The following is a 24,558-nucleotide window of genomic DNA, read 5'->3' as shown; positions in this document are numbered from 1 at the left end:
TACTGAAGTACATATATCTATTTTTTGGTGAACCTAGAAAAATGGCACAAACTTTACATGACCTATTCTAACATAATCAAGACTATCTAAGCTCTTCTGAGAACATAAAGAGATAAAATAAAACGGTAATTAATCTTGTGTCTGTAACCCAAACACTCTTTCAATGACATAACTATCAATGCCAAATCTTTGGATATAACAAGTAGGGTAAGTAAAGGTGTATAACTGGACAAATCTTTGGAATGAACAATATCAGAGTCACAGTCATTAGCCTCTTACCCCAAATGTCAGAGCTAGGAAAGGAATGCAGATGAAATTGTTTCTCTTTTACCCGCTGACTCTCTGCCTGCCCATGGAATGTGATCAGCATGACTCTGCCAGAAACCTGAGTAAGCAACCCAGACTCTTATCAGTGTACATGAATAATTTTTTAAAATGCATTGGACAAAGTCCAATTAAACAAACAATTTAAAAATTACCTTTGATAACAAGAGGAAACGTATAACTTATTTTTGCAGAATCACAGTAAATTAATCGTTTGAGCAGAAGGAAAAAAGCACTTTATTGTATATACTTGAAAAATCCAACCAATAATAATGTGAAATTCTAGCTCACAACCACTGCTTTCAATACTCTTTGGAGAAACACATTTGCTTTTCATTTTCAAAGTGGTTGAATCTTGAGCACTCAAATTTGATTTACAATTTCAGCACTTAAGTTCACAGAAGATACGCTGACTTTTTTTAATTAAAAAAATCATATTGAATTCTCCCCAGATTTTTAAATGACTAGACTACAGTAAATATAAATAACTTTTCATATTGGTGTTACTTGACTTATAAAAAGTAATAAACAGTTCATCCCCTATTAATAACAAAATTACTTACAAATACTTTTAATTTTCTTGCCTATGGCAGAGGCAGCACTATTTAATACTTTTATGCTGAGCCGATCTTTGCATAGCTAATAGGTAAATAAAAAAGACCCAATAAATCTAATGATTAAACTGAACATTTATTCTCATTCTCCATAGTATTCTAATAAAATGTACTACAGTGAACCAAACAAGAGCATCTAATAATGTAATCTGTTTTACAGTTTAACAAATTCATAAAGTCTGGAATGACTTAATTGCCTGCCTTCAAATCAATATTTTGGTTTTCAAACTAATCAAATATATTCATCTAAGAATTAATTCCAGAGAAGAAAGTTAACGACAGGATTGTGGGTTTAGGATATGGATAACTTCAACTCAAAACTCAATTACATATAAATCATGGCCTGAGCTAAACCAAATAGCTCAACATATAAGCCCTATATTAAACTTTTTAAAAAATAATTAGGTCAAAGAAGATATTTGGCTTAGAAATCCTTTCAGTGCTATGTAAGATAAAATTGAATTCCCCTTAGAATTATATCTCTAATTAATATGGTCCTCTAAGAGACATAACCAACTATTATGAAAAAAATCACAGAGGATACAAAACTATATAATAATAATAATAAATTATCATTTAAAAATAAAGAAAATCCCCACCTCCTCCCCCAAAAAAGAAAAGCAGCAAGAAAACAAGCACATGAGCCTCAATTTCACTAGCATGTTGTGTTTGGGTCACTGCCAAGTATCACAAACCACATTTGATGTTTGTGTTTTTGGCTGAGTGACACTAGAATGTCTTTGAGGGGCCTGGGGAGGGAAAGAATGAACTTAGAAACACCAAACAAGAGTTTTCTGGAGTATAGCTATATCATTTCTAGTTGATCATCAAAATAACATTGAAAGTAGTTCAATTAAAAAGCAAATCAATGATACAAGGAGGTAGTAGCCTAAAATACACTCCAGGGAAGGTTGAGCTTGGAATTCTTTTGGCTTATGCTATCAAACACTAATTTCTTACCAACCAACATACAGAACAACATGTATCTATCCCATGGCATTGAACTCAGTATTGTCAAGAAACAGCACCTAGTCTCTGATTATTCACAGCACATTGCATGCCTTAGTTTAAGAGGGAAAAGGAAAGATTATCCTAAGTCAGAAGACAGTGTCTAAAATGTTAAGGCAGATGAAATCAGGAATCTCCCAAAACTTGGCTCAGCACATTAAAATTAGTCACTGTCTATAAAGAAACTGCCAAGACTGCTGAGGATGTGAAAGTTAATACTGTCCTGGTGTACACTGTCAGCCCATCCTCCATGGCCACTCTTCCTGAAGAGCTATGGTACAATGCTGATTCCTGCCAAAGCTCTTCATTTGGGAATAGGTCTTCTTAATTCTGAAAGTGCCCATCTTCCAGTAGACCTCCTTACTAAGTGGTATTTAGATTACCTCAGCAATCTAGCTTAGATAAATGGATTTTTTCCACTCTGAAATGGCTAAATATTTCTCCTTAGCCTTATACATTTGATGGCTATAAAGAAAAATATATAGGGAAAAGAAAGTTTATTATTTAGTTGCAACCAAGATTAAAACTAAAGTTTATGTAATTCTCTGTTAGTCTTTGTGACAGAACATTTTTAGGTGTTCCTGTTCATAAATTTAACAATAAACATTGAAGGTAAACAATTATAGAGAGTAAATAGAAAGAGAATGATCTTTCCAAAAAGCACATTAACAAATAATAAATGACTACAAAATCATTACCTCTGCTCTCTGTGTTCTGGGAAAAGCAGTTGATTTTTCTATGGCATAAACATCCACCAGGTAAAGACATGCTCCTTGCTCCCGGTCCAGAATGGCTGCAGTCTGAATTATACCAGTATGTCGTCCAATAGTAAAGAGGCGTCCAACAGTTTTTTCTTCACAACGAACTGAAACAATGTAATACTCCACTGGGGCCTCAGATCCTCTGGGGCTAGCTGCTTCTATTGATATCACATTTGTGCCAATGGGTTCTCCTTCCTTCAAAATAGTTATATATTTGGGTTGAGTAAAAACAGGTCCATCAAGGCCTTGAAGAATGATGGTCAATTCAGTGGTTGACTTCCTCCTTTCAGGCCCAAGGTCTGTTGCTGAAACTATGAGATTGTAGATCAACTGTGAAGGAACCAGCGCTGAAGCCACTCTCAAGTCTCCACTATAACGATCAACAATGAAGGTGTCTGTGTCCCCATTGATGATCTCATACTCTACTTCTCCATTAGCACCTTCATCTGGGTCAGCAGCCATAATTGTTGTCAGAACAGAACCAATCACAGCTGATGGGTCTGCAGCAAGGGCGTTTTGTGATATAAACATTGGGACATTGTCATTGAGGTCTGTAACCAAAATGGTCACGTTCTTCAAAGCATACCGTCTAGTTTCTATTGGCACAGCTTGATCATTGGCTTTTACAGTTAACTCAAAGAGATTAGCAAATTCCCGATCTATTTCAGCATTAGTATATATAGTCCCTTTGACTTCATCTATGGTAAAATGGCTGCCTCTTGGCATCTGTTGAATGATTGTGTAGGATAGTTGCCCATTAATGTCAGCATCAGGGTCATGTGCAGTCACTGAAATGACAGATGTACCAATGGGAATGTTCTCAACAATAGATTTGAAAATATCTCCAGGAGGAAAGCTAGGAGGGTTGTCATTAAAGTCCCTCACGTGAATAACCACTGACATTGTAGATGAACGAGGAGGTCTTCCTTGGTCTTTTGCTGTTATATTTAATTTATACAAAGACTGTGTTTCAAAGTCCAATTTTTTGGCAAGAAAAATACTCCCAGTGTTTGGGCTAATGCTAAAAGTTCCGTGGTTGTTAGTCCCAGTAATACTGTAATATAAATCAGCATTGTCACCTGAATCGGAATCAGTTGCAGTAACAGAGGACACGAGTTCACCAATTCTCATGTTTTCCAAAATATCAACAAAGAGTGTTGATTTAGGGAAAGAAGGGGTATTGTCATTTTCATCTAAAATATCAATATTTAAAGTACACGTTGAATTGAGGGGGATTGTCCCTGAATCCACTGCTTGAATTATAAGGGAATAGCCAGGTGTTGCTTCATAGTCTAATTTGCCAATTAGTGCTACCTGACCAGAGGTAATGTCTATAGCAAACTGTCTTTCTTCATTTCCTTTTATTATAGAATAATGAATAAGTCCATTATTACCCTCATCAACATCTGAGGCAGATACTCTTAAAACTTGTGTCAGATTGGCTGCTGACTCTGATATTGTAGCTTGGTAAAAGTCTTTTAAAAATTTGGGAGCATTATCATTTATATCCTTCATGTAAACATGTACAGTGGCCTGATCCTTGAGAGGCTGAGGGAGCCCCTGATCTGTTGCTATGACTGTAAAGCTAAACACTGCAGTTCCTCTCCGCCTCATAAGAGACTCCCTGTCAAACTGGTAAGTATTTGTAATTTCCCCACTGATAGTATGCAACTCAAAATCTGGCTGCACCATTTCAAAAGAATACCTTACTTCTCCATTTGGCCCAAAGTCTTTATCTGCAGCACTTACTTTGCCCACAAACGACCCAGCCCTTTGCTCTTCTTCGAAGTAAAATGTGTAATTGGTACTGTTAAAAAGAGGTCTGTTATCATTTACATCTTCCAAAATTACAGTAACATTCACAGTAGCACTAAGGGGTTCCACTGCTCTGTCAGAAGCAACAACCATTAAAACATATCTGTCTTGAAGTTCACGGTCAAGTTCACTTTTTATATACAATTGACCATCTGGGAATATGCCAAAAGCATCCCCTGTATTTCCTTCAGCAATGGTGTATGCAATTTCACCATTTGCTCCTGAATCCTTATCAGAAGCTTGTACTTTAAAAAATCGAGAATTCACAGGTTCTGACTCAGAAAGGGTGACCTCATAAGAAAGTTGGTCAAACACTGGTGAATTGTCATTTACATCATGGACATAAACTGTTAGGATGACACTAGAGGAGAGCTGTGGGACACCCATATCAGATGCCAATATCTCTATTTGGTAGGAGCCAGCCTGAACATCCAGAGGCCCAAGCAGACTAATAGTGCCATTCTTTTCATTGATAGCAAATAGGTTCTTGGGGTTTTGCTTCAGACTATAGAGTACCATGCCACTGACACCTTCATCAGGGTCCACAGCTTTGGCCTGGAAAATGCTGTGACCTGCCTGCCAATTCTCCACCACATTTACACTCTCTATTGCCTGAAGGAAATGGGGAGAGTTGTCATTCAAATCCTTAACTGTTATGTTAACCATAGTGTCTCCAGTCACTGTGCCCCCACTGGCCACTACCTTCAGCTGATAAAATGATTGCTCTTCTCTATCAATCACATTTGCTGTGGTAAGCTGCCCAGTGACCTGGTTGATAGCAAACATACCTTTCTGATCCCCAGTAGTAATGAGATAACTGATGTTGGAATTGAGATCCATGGTGGATGCAGACACACTACCCACATGATATCCCAGCGCCACGTTCTCAAAAACCACAAAGCTGTAGGCAACCTGACTGAATACAGGTGGGTTGTCTTGAGTGTCCAATACAGTGATGGTTACTATTGCCTGGTTGGGAGATTGTAAATTGCCACCATCAGTAGCTACTATTTGCAACTGATAAGCTGTTTTTTCTTCTCTGTCTAGGGCCATTCTTGTAGAAATAACCCCACTCTGAGCATTGACCTGAAACCGAGACCTGTCCCCAGCAGATATACTATATTTGACAGTACCATTGGTACCCAAGTCTGGGTCAGTGGCAGACACAGTGGTGATGTAGCTACCTCCAGGCTCATTCTCCTTAATATGAGCAAAGTATTGGACCGGGTAGAACACAGGGCTGTTATCATTTATATCCAGAAGACTCACATTTATGCGAGTCATTGATGACTGAGGAGGGGAGCCCAGATCTGTGGCCAGAACCAACAGGGAGTAGAAAGCTTGCTCTTCTCTGTCCAAGGAGGAAATAGTACTCAACCTCCCAGACACAGGATCCAGACGGAATGACCTCCGGTCACTCTCTGCCTCTTGTAAGGAGAAGCGCACTGTGCCGTTGTCACCCAGGTCCCCGTCAGTTGCCCTGAGCATCAGCAGTTCTGTCCCTGTTGGGGCATTCTCAACCACAGACAGATCATACCCTTCTGGCTGGCTAAATACTGGCTTTTCATCATTCACGTCTAGGAGAGTTACTACGAGCTGGGCATAGGACACCTTGGGGTGAACTCCCTGGTCCCGGGCACTTATATTCAGTACAATCTGGGAAGCAAGTTCACGGTCCAGGCCCCCAGCGGCCCCAGTAGTCACGAGGCCACTATGTTCACTGATATGGAACCATCCCAGTCCATTGCCAGAGACGATGCTGTAACGCAGATTAGCATTGAGACCAGAGTCGCCATCAGTGGCAGATATCCCACTCACATAGCTTCCTGGAGGCGCCTCCTCGCTCAGGTTCACTCTGTACACTTGCTGTGAAAAGACAGGAGGATGGTCATTGATGTCATTAACAAAAATCACCAGGCTTGCCACAGAAGAGCGCGCCTGGACTGCTGCGCCAGGGGGCGCCCCATAGTTATCAGAGACGGAAACTGTGAGGTTGTAGGAAGGGATGCGCTCCCGGTCCAAAGCGCTAGCCACCTTGATTAGGCTCAGGTTCGGCACTTTGCTGCTTTGCACTTCAAAGTGGCGCTGCTCATTGCCCCCGAGAATCTGCACGGAGATGTTCCCGTTGGCCGCGGAAGAATCTGCGTCGGTCACGGTGAGCAGAGCCACCACGGTGCCCACTTGAGCGTTCTCATCTACCGAGGCGTAGCGCGAGGTTGCAGGGAAGTAGCGGAACTTCACTACCGGGTCATTGTCATTCACGTCCAGCAGCTGAATCAGCGCCTCGGCGCGCCCCGTGAGGGAAGGCACGCCTCTGTCCATCGCCTGCACCGTAAGCGAGTACTGGCGCCGGGCTTCGAAGTCCAGGGGCTCCCGTACCGTGATAAGCCCCGTCTCAGGGTCCATTTGGAAGGGGGTCCCCTCGTCCTGCAGGCGATAGCGGATGTCCGCGTTGGTGCCCTCGTCCGCGTCCGCCGCCGCCACCTGGAGGACGCTGGAGCCCACAACCGCGTCCTCAGGCACCCCCGCCTGGTAGTGAGAACTGCCAAAAACCGGGGGGTTGTCATTAATGTCTTGCACAGTCACGTTTACCTGAAGGTAGCCCCGCCGCTTAGGCTCACCCTTGTCCTCCACCTCAACCAGGAGCTGGTACTGCGACGTGACCTCGCGGTCCAGCCCGCCCTTGGACACCAGATGCAGGAACGCTCCCTCGCCGCTCGGGTTCAGGGTGATGTCCAGACGGAAGCGGCCCGCCTCGTTGCCGCGGATGATGCGGTAGGAGCGGTGGTCCACACCGTTTGAGCCGATGTCCGAGTCGGTGGCGGTGTCTAAGATGACTTGGCGCCCGCTGCTACTGTCTTCCTTGAAAGTGACCACGATAGAGGGGTCCGGGAAAACCGGGGCGTTGTCATTAAGGTCCCGCACCAGCACTCGCACTTCGGTGGGGTAGGTGGGCGCGCTGGAAAGGACCACCAGGTTGATCACGTCGCTGGGCAGGCTCTCGCGGTCGATGGTGGACGTGGTGTACAGGGCTCCGGTGCTACTGTTTATGGCAAACAGGGCGTGGCTTTCGCTGAGCCTGTAGGTGAAGCCGGGGCGCGTCTGGATGGTGCCTACCAGAGTGCCTGGAGGTTGCTCTTCCAGCACTTGGAACACCTGGCGCTGCTCGGCCCCGTGGACCCAGGCCTGCCCCGGAAGCAATGACAGTAGCCAAAACACTCGAAGGAGCTGAGATACTGACAGAGTGTGCAACGGGAGCCACGGGCGGCCAGTAGCCCTGTCTGGTGCTAAGTCCATGGTCCTGGCTCCCTAAAACGATGTGATGAAGAGAAGGAAGGGTGAAGCAAACGCAATGATATTTACAGGGATTAAGGACAGCCAGCAAAGATTCAGCCGACGGCTTGGTCTGAGACCTCTGCTATTTCAAAGAACCTCCAATCCAGCAAAAGCAAGTAGCATCAGCAAAAGACTCTAGGTAGCCAGTTGGACGCGGAGTGCAAGAGAGATGCTGTGGTGAAAAGCGGCAGGGCATTCCGCGGGACACTCCCAGTGAGCTGAGTTCCCAGAAAAGTTTCTCAAGCCTCTTATATATTCCCCCTTTACTTTGTTTTTGAATCCAGATAGTTTGAGCGTTTTCACCCAGGTGGATGAGAGTTGGGAGAAGTTGCCTGTATCTAAGGTATATGAGGAATCATTGCAAAGAACGGTCTTCAGAAACTTTAGAACTTACCCGCAGCGAAGAACGTGAAGAGGGAGGAACAAACGTCCAAGCACAACTGCGCACCGGGGAAAGGTTGGTGGGGAACCGGGAGAATCGAATTCCTTTCCCAAAAGCTGGAGGCGATGGAATTTCTGGAGTCCCCACTCCTCAAAAACCACGCTGCAACACCCCTCCAACTGGGCTCCGGCAGTGGCCGCTGAGGCCCAGGCGGCGGCGTCTGCGCGCAGGCAGTTCGGGAACTGCGTTCCAAGCGCTGGCGTTCGCGCTCTGGCTCCCGTACCCGGGAGCGCTCAGCTCTGCCCCTTCCCCTCCAGCAGCCGCCGCCGCCGCCGCCCCTGTTGCGGCTTCAAGCCAGTGGTCCGGCACAAACAACAGCCAGGGTTGCTCGGCATTTTTCACCTCTGCCGGGGCGCCTGCCGACCCATTATTTGTACATCCAAGTCGAACGCAGTTCCCTCTTTCTTCTTGGCCTCGCAGGGGCCGGGCAGAAACAGCGTGCGGTCCCCGAGTCGCCCTCCCCTCACCATGCCAGGGGGGTCGTTCTCCGGCGGCCCCAGTCGGAAGCCCACTCTAGTGCGCCTCGCCCCTGCCCTCGCTATCTCTGCTTTTATTGTCCCGTGTCAGTTTCACTTTGTAATCCACAAGGCTTTTTGTTTGGGGCGGGGGGTGGTTGGTGCCTCCCTCTCCTTCACCGTTGGCAGTGCAGGCGGCGAAGTCGGCGCTGGACTGTAGTGACGCCCTCCGCAGCTCCGGACTGCGCCTGTCAGCGCTCTCCCTCTCGCCGGCCGGGGCCGAAGGTTGGACCGCGGTGGAGCTAGGGCTCCGCGAGCCCCTCTCCACCTCCCGCCTGGTCCCTCACACTCTCCCCGCCCCTTCCCAGTCGCACAGGCATGCTCTCACACACACACACACACACACGCGCGTACACACACACACACACACACACACACACACAGCGCGTCGCCGAAACACAAACAGAGGGGGAGGGAAGTCCAGGATTTAGAGCAGCACTCAGAAACTTTGCTCGCCACTCATTGATCCCCGCACTTTAGTTCGCCCGGACTCCCCCTAGCTCCCGGTCCTGTCACCTTCTGCCCCTCCCTCTTCCCAGCCCCATTGGGCCGGAGCTGAAGCAGCCCCGCCCGGCACTCCTACCGCGAGCGCCCTCCGCCTTGCCTGGCCTCCGACTGGCTTCTCGGGATGCTAATCACTTCACCCTCCCGGACGGCTGTAGGCGGTCTGGTGTGGGAGCAAAGCGAGGCGGAGGCACTAAGAAGGGGGGTGATTTTTTTTTTTTCTTTTCTTTCTTTCTTTTTTTTTTTTTTTTTTTTTTCCCCTTTACGGCCAAATCTTGGCCGGCGTCAGAGCAATAACAGCAAAAGGCTGCCGCAGAATAGATGGGGGTGGGGTCAGGTTTGCAGATAAATAACTTTAGTGGCAGGGTCTGGGGGAAGACCGTTAGGTTGTTATGCTAGTAATAACTCAGGGGTAAGGGGGTCGAGAGAAATAAAAGAAAGGCGGGGGGTGAGGGTCTGTTAAAGCGGGGAGGAAGGATTAAGCAAAGCCTGTCTGGGAATGCACAGTGCAGATTTGCTTTAACCATTTCCTGCCCCTTCTCTCTTTATGCAAGGCAGAGAGCTGCCATACAATGTGATCCCACAGCACAGAATCCAAACCAAATCCTCCCCTTTCCTCCTCTTTCTACACAGTGGGCTCCCTGCTGTCTAGAGTGAGCTAAACTCTAAATCTTCACTCACTTGCCCCTCTCCCCCACCTTCCAGGTGACTAGGGGCAGGAGGCCTGGGTACCAACTACCAAAGGCACTTTGGACTTCCTTCTATAGGAAAGGCCAGGGGAACTCAGTGTTCTATTTTCTTTCCGAACTGGATTCCAGGTGCCAGTAGCCCAAACCTTAGGGTTTCAACAACAGTAATAATGGCAGCCCTTTGAAAAGAGGGAGGTATTTTCGTGTTGCAAAGTTAGTTGGGAATTTTGATCCCTGATGGAGTATTTCCACCTCCACATTTTTTAGCCAAAGGAATTCTAATAAAGTTTAATTTTGCTTTTCAGTCTGGGACAAATAGATACCAGAAAGTACAAATAAATAAATAATATTTAAGCTTAAGTTTTTAAAAATACCCACATGCCACTTAATGCACTCGGATCAACTCACCCACTCTTCACTGCAGCTAATTTTTGTGGTGGCATGCATCGTTTCTTTAAAAGAAGAAAAACGTTACTAGGAATCAGATCGATATTTTTCCTCTTTAAGGGAACCAACTTAGAAAATAAGAATTCAAGCCAAACAATGCAAATACAGGGCATATGTCACACATTTCTGCCACAAGGATCCCTCCAAACGTAAAACTTTCTGCGCCCAGAGAGGTTCAGTCATGAGTAAATACTGCCCTCTGCTGTTCTATGTCAGTCTTACATCTTTAGTCTCCTGGTTTCTTGCTTAAAATTAAATGCAGAGACTAAAAGGATCTGGTTACAAGGCTAATTCCTCCTTCTTGCCTAGGGATAGCAGCAGAGAAAATGATCTTTAAGAATCTCCTAGTGCCTTTCTTATTTAGAGTAAAAAAAAAAATCAAGAGTAGTAGGACAGACAACAAATTCAAGTCTTGATGATGCAAGCAGCCTGTAATTCAAAACTGATTTATGGAAACATGATTTCTAAAACTATCTCCAATTCCTCTGTTTAGGTTAAAAAACTAACTTCTACATATTCCTCTACTGTAAGGTAATGATTTAATTGGAAACAGGCAAAAAAGTTAATTTTAACCATTTATGTATTTTAAGACTTGAAAACATTAGACTCTAGACTTTTTAGAGACATTCTAAGCCTTTTTCTCAAAAATCTTATTTTTCTTAAGTTACAATCCTAACACCATTATTTTTGGTATAATTTGGCCAAAAAATATTTGTAGATGAACTAAAGTGACAACTAAATTTTTACACAGTTTTACAAATCATGACTATGCGTGATTTTAAGAGAGTATCACTGTTTTTTTTTATTTTGTTTGCTAATGCACTATTATTCAGGTATTTATAGAGAAATAAACAGTAAGGAAGCATGCAGATACTTGTTGTAGGAGATCATGGACTTTTGTTAGTTTGCTTATTTTTTTTGCCTGTCGGATAATCTTCAGATTTAGTGTCAATAGTATTACATTTTCATTATATATGAGTGAATTTAATTTGGAGAACAGGTGAAAATCATTCATTCTGTGAAATGGAAAGTATACAATCAGTGCAATATGTATACATTTTACTTTTACTAAACAAGATATGGAAAAATAAAGTAATACAGAAAATATATATGGAGAAAGAGTACATAAAACATTTTTTAGACAATTTCAAAAGAGGGTTATCAAAAATTAGCCAATAGTGTGGTTATTTGAACAAGTAGAAACTTTGCCCATGATGACTACTTTAAAGTAACATATTCATTTATAGATAAAACCTATATATAAATTTACAGTCTACGTATAGATAGCTACACAATTTAAGGTAAAATATAGAGCATGGTTTTAATAAAAGACAAAGGTATTTTGTTGTTATTTTTCTCCTTTGCATTTCATGCATGCTAAAAAATATGGATGCCCTCCCAAAACATACATGAAAGAAAGTAAACACATATAGAGATCATTGTATGCATGAAATATGCAAAAAAGCCATAGAATACATTACTAGGTAGATATTATAATGGAACATATTAATAAACAGTTACCATAAGAATCATTTCTCATTGTATATTTTCTTTCATTAATTGCCTTTCAAAAAAACAGCAAGTTAAGTTTATTTGTGCTTTTCTACCAAAGGCTTGTATGAAAAGTGTTGTTTAGTCAAAGCTTTTCATACAGTTTCTAAAGGGGAAGATATTCTCCAATGTTAATAGACTGTGGAGGACATACTTTTATGTCCAAATATAAAAGAAACCAGAGAATACCTCATTTGAACCTTAGAACGTACGTTAAAACAAATAACTTTGTACCAATTTGTTATGATCTATACACATTTGCAATCATTATTTAATTAAATATATGAAATTATGTTTTAGTCATGTTTTAGATTCCAGGTGACAAAGACTAGGTTAATTAGATTCCTCAATTCCTAAGGCATTAGCAACATTATTCCAGAAAAGGGTATTCTCTCAACTTCCTGCTTTCCTCCCCTCTTCTCCTTTCTTCTCCTCTTCTCTTCCCTTCCTTTTCCATCTCTTGTACTCCTTTCCCTTCCTCTCCCTTTTCTCCCTTTCTTCCCCTCATCTCCTCTCCTTTCCTGTCTCCCTTTCATTTTTTCTCTTTCCTTTCAATTCCTTCTTCTTTACACTCTTCTCTCCACTTCTCTCCTCTAGGCTCTTCTGTCCTCCCTTCCACTCTTCTCCCCTCACTTTCCCCTTAATTTACACCTTATACTGTATTTTACACCAAACTCTCTTTTGCTCACTTTACTCTACCTTCCTGGACTCTACTGTACTCCCTTATTGTTCTTCACTCTCATTACCTCATCCCCAGAGGCAAACATTATGAGTGAAATGTGTATCTTTTTGTTTCTATGTGTTCTTACAAAATGTGTATTATGTAGTTATCTTGTATTTTTGAAACAAATTTTATTGCATTATATTGTGTATATAGCTCATCCTATTTCTTATCTTTTTCACCAAGCACTACATTTTTAAGATTTATACATATTGCTATGTGTATATCTGAACTGTTGTTTCTGACTGTTGCAGTTTACTTTAATGTGTATAACCATTAATTTCAAAATATCCATTTACACAGTTATAGACATCCTGTTTTCCTCCAAACCCTTGTCATCACAGTAAGTCTGCACTGAATATCCTTGCAACTGTCCCCATATGGAAAGGAGTAGAAATATCTTTCAGATATATAGTGTAAAAGGAAAAACACTTTACTCAGTATCTGAAACAAATAGCTGAATGGACTGCTTGCTAAACAAGAGGGAGCTGTGTTTGTAGGACTGTCTTTCTGAGCAAAACAGATAACTCATCTTATTTAGATTTGGGTAAGCATGGAGTTAATAGATGGCAAACTTTCAGAAGTAGGAGGGGTTAGAGATTGGTTAACTTTTGTAGAGTGTGGTTTTGCAGATTGGCGGAATTTCAGAAGTTTGGTTACTGATGTAAATTCAACGTTGATTTGGAATGGTTCTAAAACTGTTTTTTTAAATACAAGTGAATCGGATTTTTGTCTTCGTCATCTGTTTTCATTATTTCATTATTTCTCTCTTTTATTTCTTTGATCTAGCTCTGTTATTTTCCAATTTCTTGTGATAAATGTTTAATTCAGTATTTTATTTTCTTATTTCCTGATAAGTATCTTGAAAGCTATAAATATTCCTCAAAATACTACATTAACCTAGTCCCACAAAGTAAGACACATTCACTTTTAAATATTTATGTTTGGGGCAGGGTGCGGTGGCTCATGCCTGTAATCCCAGCGCTTTGGGAGGCCGAGGCAGGTGGATCGCGAGGTCAGGAGATCGAGACTATCCTGGCTAACACGGCGAAATCCCGTCTCTACTAAAAATACAAAAAATTAACCAATCCTGATGGCGGGCACCTGTAGTCCCAGTTAGTCAGGAGACTGAGGCAGGAGAATGGCTTGAACCTGGAAGGCAGAGCTTGCAGTGAGCCGAGATGGTGCCACTGCACTCCAGCCTGGGCGACAGAGCTAGACTCCGTCTCAAAAAACAAACAAAAACAAAACCCAAAACGCACAAAAAGCTTATGTTTTGGTTTTCTCTGGAGCACAAGATTATATATTAATATATGATTACAGTTCAAAATATGTGTAGTCTAAGAGCCGTCTCCTTCAGCAAAGCCTGCTGCCTTTCACCACCTTCCCTGACACGTAGAATCTACATCGCTTTGTTACTAATTATTTATTGTGTTATGTTAAAAGTAGATAATCTGTCATAGAAAGAAGTCTCCAAATTCTCTGCTCTCATGTTTTTTTAATCCACTCCAATCAGAGTTGTACCCAAAGCACTACACCAAAATTTTTCTGATCAAAGTCACAACTGATTACGTCCTTCTCCTTGATTCACTTTTCCTCATTTGCTCTCCAGGACATCCTCCTAAGTCATGGACCACTACTTTTCAGTCTGAGGCATTTTAATGTCATGCCTTAGGGCTAAAGAGAGGAATTACCCTCTTCTCTTTTCCATGCCCACTCAGTCCCATGGTCACCTTATTCTGTCTCAAGACTTCCAATAAGTTGAGAAAACTCAGAAAAAAATATTAATTATGTGGTTCTTGGGTGCAATATTCCATCCATATCCATTAGATTGTTTGTTAATTATGCTATTCCAATCTTATGTATCATTACTGATTTTCTGTTAGCTTCATATATTGATGACTAAAAAAGGTATGTCCAAGCTGCATTTATGATTGCAGTTTTAATTCTCCTTATAGGCTTATGTAGCTATTCTTGCTTTATGTTGTAAGACAATTATATATGTACACACACACATATGTATAATTGCCTTACAATGTAAAGGAAGAATAGCTATATATAAGTATGTATATATGTGTGTATATATATACACACACATATATATAAAGTCATTCTTATGTTATATGTTATAATGTATAATTATAATTACATTATAATTTTAATGTATGGTTTTAATTACATTGTAATCATAATATATGATTATAATTACATTATACATTGTAAAGCAATTACATATATTGTAAGGCTTATATATACACACAGTCATATATGTGTGTGTGTGTATATATCTTTCTGAATTTCCTTTAGAATGGCAGATGTTGTTAGGAACATTTTATTGTACCCTTGTTCTCAAAATATTTTTTTCCTTTAAGAATACAGTTCTAAATTCAAAATAATTTTAGACTTATTTAGATAGAATTTTTTGGCCATGTGCCATTCTTGTGCACATATATAAAAAGGAAACATAAAGCTTAGTTGGGTATTTCTAATACTACACATAGATAGTTCAATTCATATGAATTTTTTGGTTCAAATCATTACTATCCATATTTATTAGCACAGCTTTTTCTTACATGGAAATTTGGCTTGTTTTTTTTTTTTTTTTTTTTTTTGAGACGGAGTCTCGCTCTGTCGCCCAGGCTGGAGTGCAGTGGCCGGATCTCAGCTCACTGCAAGCTCCGCCTCCTGGGTTTATGCCATTCTCCTGCCTCAGCCTCCCGCGTAGCTGGGACTACAGGCGCCCGCCACCTCGCCCGGCTAGTTTTTGTATTTTTTTAGTGGAGACTGGGTTTCACCGTGTTCGCCAGGATGGTCTCGATTTCCTGACCTCGTGATCCGCCCGTCTCGGCCTCCCAAAGTGCTGGGATTACAGGCTTGAGCCACCGCACCCGGCCCGGAAATTTGGCTTTAACCATGAATATAATTCTTCTTTTAGAAGAAATCTGACATTTGCCAGGACTTCTCATGTCTTCCATGTATTGAATGTCACTTTGATTTTTTTTTAAGTTTTCTCTGTGCACACTTCTGAATAACTTCTGCCTTGTTTTCCAGTTCACAAGTTCTTTATTCTGCTGTTTGGATCTGCTTTTAAACTCATCCATTTGATTTTCAATTTAATGAATGAATTCTTTTATATATAAACTTTATCCTATGTTGTTTCATAGATAACTATCCTTTTCAGATATTTTCAAACTTATTTTCAACTTCTTCAAGAATGTTAAATATAATTTTACTGTTGTTTTATATTTGTGTCTGACAATTTCAATATCAGAAATATTTAATGGTCTGTTTCTGTTTTGTATTATTACTCATTTTAGTTGATCATAAATTGTTTTGTTATGTGATTAGTTATGCTTGAATGTAAGCTACTTATTTTCACTGAAAAATTATTTGTGGGTGTTCTTTGAGGCTTAAGGTAGGTGTGCCCCATAAGGAAAATCTGATTATGTTTCTGTTAGGTGCATGTGGGATACTATTCATCTGCAACCACTACTGTTTTCATTGAAGCAAAGATGCCAACAATAAAAAAGCAACAATATTTTATGAATTGCTAAGCTGCTAAATAAATAATAAAATACTCTCTTTGAATTTTTTGTTTAAAATGTATTTTACACTCATCCAAGTTGATGTTATATGTCATTTTCTGTATGTATAAAAAGGAAACTAAATTGGGAAAAATAAATTGGGCAAGGCACCCTTAGATCATCTTCACATTGAAAATCCATCTAAAAGGGGTACAGCATTTATTGAAAGGAAGAGTCCTCTGTCAATGACTGTGTATGCGTGTTAATATACTGACGCTGCCTCTTCAATACTCATGTACATTCAATAGTAATTAAGTCACAACTGCTTTCCAGCCTTTAACAAATCAGTTCCTATTTCCAGCTATTAAATATTACTTTGTGAGATATTAAAATGGGTCTCAAAAAAGTGAATATGAAAACAATAAAATGTGATAATTCACAGCATAAGGTTTTGTTTTGTTTTAGGTTTTTTTTCTGTACCTACCTAGTAATGTGATTTTGAGAGCTGCTTTGTAGCTTCAACTTCTCAGATTTATCCACTCCCACAACCCTGGTCTAATCAGTGTCAAGGCAACTTTATTTACTGTCTTTTGCAGAAGGCAGGGTGACTAAGAGAGAGAGAGAGAGAGTGTGTGTGTGTGTGTGTCTAGTTAACTCTTAACTGAGAACTTGGGATTTGAGGGCTCCAGTTTTAATAGGAAAATTTTCCTGTTAGATTTCATACCTCCAGAGATAGCTGACCTTTTTCTCTCAGCTTTCACATCTTACTATACCTTAATAGCTAAAGCTCAGATTTGTAAACTTTGGTAAATGTTCTCAGGGCAAAAACTAATTCATCATTGAGTTTATCTATGTGGGTTCTCAATTTCCTCTAGATCATATGGTAATTGCTATCATGCCAGCTGTTTGATCTCCTAAGGAAATACTTTAAAATTCAGTAATTTTAGTTGTTTTAGTGGTAAAATAATATCCTGATATTCAGAATAATATCCTTCCAGAATAGGAAGGCTATCTTCATTATTTTTTCAAATATTTTCCTCTCTTCAATTTTCTTCTCTCCTTTGGGAAATCTTATTTGATTGTTATCTGTCATCCATGTCTCTTTAGCTTTTCTTGCTATCTTTTGAGAAAATTCCTGAATCTGATGCGCCAACTTATTAATTCATCCCTTAGGTACAGTGTATCCAATCTACAACTGAACAATGTTTTGTTTTCTTTATGTCAACTCATACTTTTTCATGCCTAATATTTTGACTTTATTGAAAAAGAAACTTTTATTTTTGTTTTGTATTGGCAACACTGATCAATCATTTGTTTATCTTTAGCACAATGATCACTTGTATGTTCTTGTTCATATGTTATAATGCTTAGCTTCTTATGGCCTGTATTATCCAGTTTGTTTTTCTCTGAAGAATGACTTTCTTTATGTGTTTAGTTATTTTGGTTCATCAGCTCGTTACACATTACTGGTAATGTGTGTTGAGGAGGGACTAAAGGCCAGTACTTAATCTCTGAGTTTACAGCAGGGGTTAAAAAACTTTTTCTCTAAACACAAGATAGTAAATATTTTGGGTTTTGAGAGCCAGACAATCCTTGTCACACTAGTGATTCCTGCTCTTGTAGTGTAACAGCAGCTTTATATATTACAGAAATAATGGGCTAGGTATGGCAGTATTCCAATAAAACATTATTTATAAAAACAAGAAGCAATGCCAGTTTGTCCCACACGTTTATCATTGGCTGACTCTGTTTTAGAGCACAGGAAATAAGCCTCGTAGGGAAAATCTACCAGGAAATTCTGTTAATCAATCCCATTTGTATTCTTGAATTTTAAACTGGGAGGTGAAGCATGATTACAAGGAGACAATCTCCCTAAATTGCAATATACAGCCGTGGGGATTTTTTTAGAGAGTAGAGCTAGTATGCTCAGTGCCTAAGGGCAGATGGCCAGTTTGCACCTATTTAATGAGGGTGCTGGTGTCTTAGCTACTGCTGCTGAAATCTGCAGAAAGGCAAGCAATATTTGCCTCAAGGCAACACAGTGTAGTGAGAAAAGCTGTTTTATTTTGTTTTTTGTTTTTCTAAATAGTCATCCTTTCTAGCCTTTGACACAAACTATCTGGATTTCATTATTTCGTACTTAGCTTTCTTCCTCCATTATCCATTATTCTTTGTTATATATACATAATTTTCATAATTCATATATACATAATTTTTTCTGACTAGTAATTAATTTCCAAAGATTATGTGGAATCTGTGTGGATGTAAATAAGCTTAAAACTACATGATGAAAACTAGAATCATATTTTTTAACATCACACTTATGGCAGAAACAAAATGAAGGGTTTACTTTAAAGTCCTTCATAATATAGTACATGTGAGTATGGGAGCAAACCCACTGGAATGGAAATTGCTTATAGTACATGTGAGACTAGGTCTCTGCATATTGTGGCATTTGCCACAAACTAGTAATTACCTACCATAATTTGGAGAAACGACTCAGTCCAACAACTGTTTTGTGACAAGCTAACATTTTGTTGAAATATATGTCAAGAGTTGGTCATATTTGAATCTTTATTAGATACATATATATATCCTGCTTATCTCAAATTAAAAATATACTAACATAAGTAGTGATCAAAGACTGTGTATATCCTATTCAAAACATAAAATAAACCTGCATAGCATTTCATGCTAGAATAAACAGAGAAAAAGAACAATAAATGCCTTTAACTTATATGCAATATGTATATTCATCATGCCAGAGGAGTGTTAAGGAGAATAATAGTCTAGGTTTACTAGATTTTTAATGTATAAAAAAATTTTGAAAATACAGAACTATTTGTACTACCACTTTCATTATCAATAGGAGAGTTCTACCAGAAGAGTTGAATCTAGGAACTATAATCACCTTTACTGACAGCTAACGTTTTATCTTTTTTAATTTTTAATTTTAAACTTACTTGATATAATGAAGTATAGACTACTGTAAGACTATTTTGTATTAGTATTTAATGAGCATTCTCTTGTCAGTCTACTTTGACATAAATATTCTTTTATTGGCTATGTAACATTTTGTTACAATAATAAGCCAAAAAGTAATTGTTCCTTTGATGCTGACATTCAGGATTTTTCTAGGTTATTTTGCTATTATAAGTAATGCTTTGATTATTGTTGTTCAATCATTCAACAAAGTTTATCGAAAAGTAAATATATGTCCAGTACTTTAATATTACAGAGAATACAGTGGAGAACAAAAGCTATAACTTGTATAATATTTAGTCAGATTACAGAAATTTGAAAAAGAATGTAAACATTGAATCACCCTTATTACACAGTGTTAAGCTGCTTTCCATAAATGACGTACCAATGTACAATAGAAACAGAAGTATAACAGGGTTCTTTTTTTCAGCAAAAAGGAGAAACACACACACTTAAGTGTAAAATGTCTTAAATCCTGACCCATGTAAGGGAGCTAAAAGAGGTGCCTTCTTTTAACATGAATTTCTACTATATTTTTATATTAGCTACCTGTATTTCTTTTTCTCATAAATTATTCATGTCTTTGCCCTTTTAATCGTTTGAAGTCTCAGTTTTTTTTTGTTTTGTTTTGTTTGTTTTTTTTGGTCATTGTTGCATTGTTGTTAAATCTATTTGATTTCCTTTGTGAATATCTATCTTTCTTTTAAATTTGAACTTACCTTGTAACAACTGACATAACACCACAGGAGCCGGGAAAATAAAAGATTAATTTTGTTTTTTTTTTTCTGTGTCTAGCATGTTTCTTGGCACTCAGATAGTATTCAATGAATGTTTACTCAATGTCATACCTTATAAGGTGCCTAAAATTTAAAAAAAAGTATTAGAAAAAAACAGCAGTAACAGATGGCTTACACTCCATAGTCTGAAACAGCATTTGAAATGTAATGGTGGTGGTACTCAGATGATTTCAGGGGGCTCAGAAGAGGATTTTGAATGGTACAAGAAATGAGAATTTTTAAAATATTCAATACTGTGATTTGACATTCAACCTCCATTGAAATCTTACAGCTCTCTTTTAATGTGCATTTTAGAGGGTTTTTTGTTTGTTTGTTTGTTTGTTTTCAAAACACTCTCTCATCTGTGGTTCTTCATGTAATGTTCCTCTGCTTAGAACTTCTCAGGCAAACATACGGTGGAGGCTGAACTTCCTATTGTGTTAGCTGTTTCTCTGTTGGCCGACAGAGCCATGGATGCATGTCCACCCTGGTATGCCAGTGGCCTGTCCCCGTGTTGAGAAGTCACAGTATCATACCATTTGCAGCTACAGCAAATTCGTCATCCCTGGATCAGTTACTTTGGTGTGTCAGTGAAGTTAATTATTCCAGTGAAGGCCTCCAATTTTTTCACCTTGCTGACTATGACAGAAGTCACAGTGCCCACGGTGAGGTATTTCTATTTCTATAGCATTTCCAATAATTTAGAAATCACTTGATTACCTGTAGTAAGTGTCCTTTTTGAAACAGCTATACTACCTTATAGTTTCTGCAACTGGATCTTGACTGATACAATCATAGGTGAAGACAGTTATTCCATTTTCATTTCTCTTTCAAATAAAGGAGAAATTTTGTGATTGGTATCAGAACCTATAACATTACATATTTTCCTTTTGAATAGAAAGTGATCTAAGTGAATAGTCCAATATGACAAGTATAATTTATCAAGATTTGATTAACATGACACTGTTGGAATACAAGATAGATTCTCTTTAGTAAATACCAGCATCTGAGTCAGAAATAGTGAACACACACACATTGAAATAAGCAAAAACCTTAACGTAGCATATGCTAGAAGACAAAGGAAAACTAGCAGAGGATCTCTGTAGTACTTAAATATTTTTGATATTTTATGGCACTCACAACCCTTGTTAAAAGAAAGAGTACATTATCTGTACTACTTAGTTGGAATATTGCAGATGTTTCTAGTCTTTGTAAACATATCACAGCATCTTAATTCTTTGTTTATTTGAATTGCTCCTTAGTCATGTCTCTTTTTCATTCCATTCTTAATCACTGAGTCTGTGATTAAAAATGGCAAACATGTGTTTTGAGAAGAAACTAAGCTATGATTTTGGTTGTGGGTAGTAATTCCTAAGAGGCAGAACATATTAACCCCTTCCTCTCCACCTTGCTTATGAACTCACAAATGTACAGGTAAACAGTAAACACAAAGTAAAGCATAGAAAAATAGAACAGTTTTCAGTTCAAATATGGTTTGTACAAGGAGATGTTTCTGAAGAAATAAATAAATAAAAAGTGATGGCGGGGTATGGTGGCTCAGGCCTGTAATCCCAGTATGTTGGGAGGCCAAGGCAGGCGGATCAAGAGGTCAGGAGTTTGAGACCAGTATAGACAACATGGTGAAACCCCATCTCTACTAAAAATATAAAAACAAGGTGGGTGTGGTGGCAGGTGCCTGTAATCCTAGCTACTCAGGAGGCTGAGGCAGGAGAATTGCTTGAACCAGGGAGGCAGAGGTTGCAGTGAGCTAAGATCGTGCCACTGCACTCCAGCCTGGGTGACAGAGTGAGAATCCATCTCAAAAAAAAAAAAAATAAGTGACAATATTTACAAAACAATGCTGAACTAAAATAGTATAAGAAATCACAGGATATTATTGTTGTTAAGACTCTTAATTTATGCTATTAAACAAAGATCAGTTTTGGAATCTGACAGTCTTTGGATCTAAACCTGACCCTGTCTCCTATTCTCTGTAAGGTTACATGAAAGTAATTTCAGTATTCTACGATTAAATTTGTAATGAATTTTTCTTCATTTGTAAAATGAGAGAACTCAACTCACATGTTAACTGAGTTGATTGCTTCCTGCCAGTGTATGAGACACATCTTAATTTAATTAGAAAAAGTTCTAGATTAAAGTTAAATGCTGTTAATTGTGTGTGTGTGTATATGTGTGTATATATAGAGAGAGAGAGAGAGGAAAATTTGAAAATGTAATTTCAATTGTTATGGAAGAAACATAACTGTATTCATGTAAAAACAACACTGAATACTTGGATAGATAGAATTTTGAGATATATAGTAATTTCCTAGAAACTCTGGAGGAAAACAAGAAAAATAATATAAAGTAAGTATATATTCATAGGTAAAGTTAAATGCGATAATATGGTTACATAAAAGAAAGTATGAATAGTGCATTTATTTTAAACTAAGTTTAAATAAATTCCAATGGAGTAGATTCAAACAGGATAATATATTAAAATTAAGTGCTAAGAAAATAGCAAAATCATATAAAGTTGAATATAAGCCTGTATAGTCATAGCTAATAAAGGTTTTATCATATTCAAAAACAATAATTCACTTCAAGAAATTCTAATGTCATGTTAATACTCTTAGTAAAAGCAAATATGTCACTGAATATTACTATAGGCAATAAATACTACTCTACAGTTCTGTCACCTGATTCTTTTGGGAATATATACATTACATTTGGATTGCGGTGGCTCATACGGCACTTTGGGAGTCCAAGGCTGGCAGATCACTAGACATCAAGCATTAGAGACCAGCCTGGCCAACAGAGCGAAACCCTGTCTCTACTAAAAATACAAAAAAGTTAGCTGGGCGTGGTGGCGCATGCCTGTAGTCCCAGCTAGCGCCGAGGCTGAGGCAGAAGAATCGCTTGAACCGGGGAGGCAGAAGTTGTTGTGAGCCGAGATCGCGCCAACTGCACTCCAGCCTGGGCGGCAGAGCGAAACTCTGACTCAAAAAGAAAAAATGAATTTAATTTTATAAAAATGTTTCTGTTTCTATTGAGTCAGCAGATTGATAGCAACAGGTTTACATCACACATTTTGAGGGACTAGACCAAACGATTTCTCTTATCCCCAGTAGGTCTAGGACTTGTTTTTTCTTTTTTAAGGACTTTCTTTATAATAACAACATGGTTTAAAATAACCATCTTTGCTTTGATAATCTGTGCTTCATCTTTGCTTCATAGATATGATGGTTAATGCCTCATGGTAGACTACTGCTTGCAAATGATAAGATTTCCTTAGTTTTTAATCCCTTTTTGATGATTACATTTATAATACAATTACATAATTCAAGACATTAAATTGATGCTATTTAGAAGGCTGATTGAGATGACATATTATACAGATTTAAAGCCAATTTTTATGTCTTCAACAATTTTGCTAAAGTTTGTGATAATTTTGCTTGATTTCAGTATTTTGTATCATTGATAACCCAGTTTTGTGCTTGATAAATTCTAATCCTAATTCCACTAAAGAGCTCTTAGAACTAAGTGCTTTCTTTTGCTATCTGTACTGGAAGTACATTGGATATAGGCTTCTTTTTCATACATGTGTGTGTGTATACACACACACACACTGATTTAGTCAATGGATGGTGATGTAGAGCTGTAATAATAGTAATAGTGTATTGGGTAAGTGTAGTATATGCATACAAGAAATGAGTAAAGAAAATGTCATAAAGGATGCATTAAAGAATTGGGAATATTTTATTAAACAAACCTATACTACACAGGAAGTGGTAATGAGTTACTTGAAGGTGACTTACATCAGTTTAAAATATATATTACAAACACTGTGGAACCCACTAACATTTTAAAAAGCAGTATAATTGATATGCTAATAGAGAAGATAAAATGAAATCATATAAAATGCTCAAGGAAATCAAGAGAAATCAGAAAAAAATGAGAAAAAAATGCAAGAATTATTATTTAAAAGTTATGTATAGTAGATGTTAATTCAACTTATCAATAATCTCCAAGCAAGAGTCGTCGAAATGCACCAGTTGAAAGAGAGAGAGAACACATAAAATTATGCTTTTTTTTATAGAAAGCCTTAAAATAGTAAATACTCAGAAAGTTTAAAAGTAAAAACAGGAGAAATTTATACAATGCTGATAATAATTGTTTTAAAACAGAGCAGCTACACTAATTTCAGAGGGAGCTGACTTCAAAATAAAGAAAATTATGAAGAATTATGAGAGATATTATATAATGATAAAGGGATTAATTCTCTAAGAAGATGTAACAATCCTGAGTATATATGCACCAACAAACAAAGCACCAAAATATGTAAAGCAAAAACTGACAAATTGAAAGGAGCAATAAACAAACCACTGCTAAAACTATCATAATTAGAGACTTTAATAGTCCTCTTTTACTGATTAATAGATCTGAGAAGCATAATAACATTAAGGATAGCTTGCTTGAACAACACATTCAACTTGCTCTAGTTGACATTTACAAAATCTATTCAACAACAGTCGCAAAACATTCTTCC

General features: G+C 38.7%; 1 protein-coding gene across 2 annotated transcripts in view; it reads right to left on the bottom strand.

The window, feature by feature from the left end:
- The window catches only part of FAT4 (FAT atypical cadherin 4), a 192,696-nt gene extending 183,878 nt beyond the window's left edge, over positions 1 to 8,818 (bottom strand). For both annotated transcript variants that reach the window (XM_037991681.2, XM_037991684.2), the window contains exon 1: positions 2,645 to 8,818. In XM_037991681.2, coding sequence (XP_037847609.2) covers positions 2,645 to 7,819 — 5,175 coding nt within the window. In that variant the 5' untranslated portion in view covers positions 7,820 to 8,818. The remainder of the gene's footprint in view (positions 1 to 2,644) is intronic.
- Positions 8,819 to 24,558: the final 15,740 nt, after the last annotated feature.

This window comes from Chlorocebus sabaeus, chromosome 7 (genome assembly GCF_047675955.1).
Source record: "Chlorocebus sabaeus isolate Y175 chromosome 7, mChlSab1.0.hap1, whole genome shotgun sequence".
Classification (NCBI taxonomy): domain Eukaryota; kingdom Metazoa; phylum Chordata; class Mammalia; order Primates; family Cercopithecidae; genus Chlorocebus; species Chlorocebus sabaeus.
The sequence above is the reverse complement of the archived record's forward strand: the minus strand, read 5'-3'. Positions and strand labels throughout refer to the sequence as shown.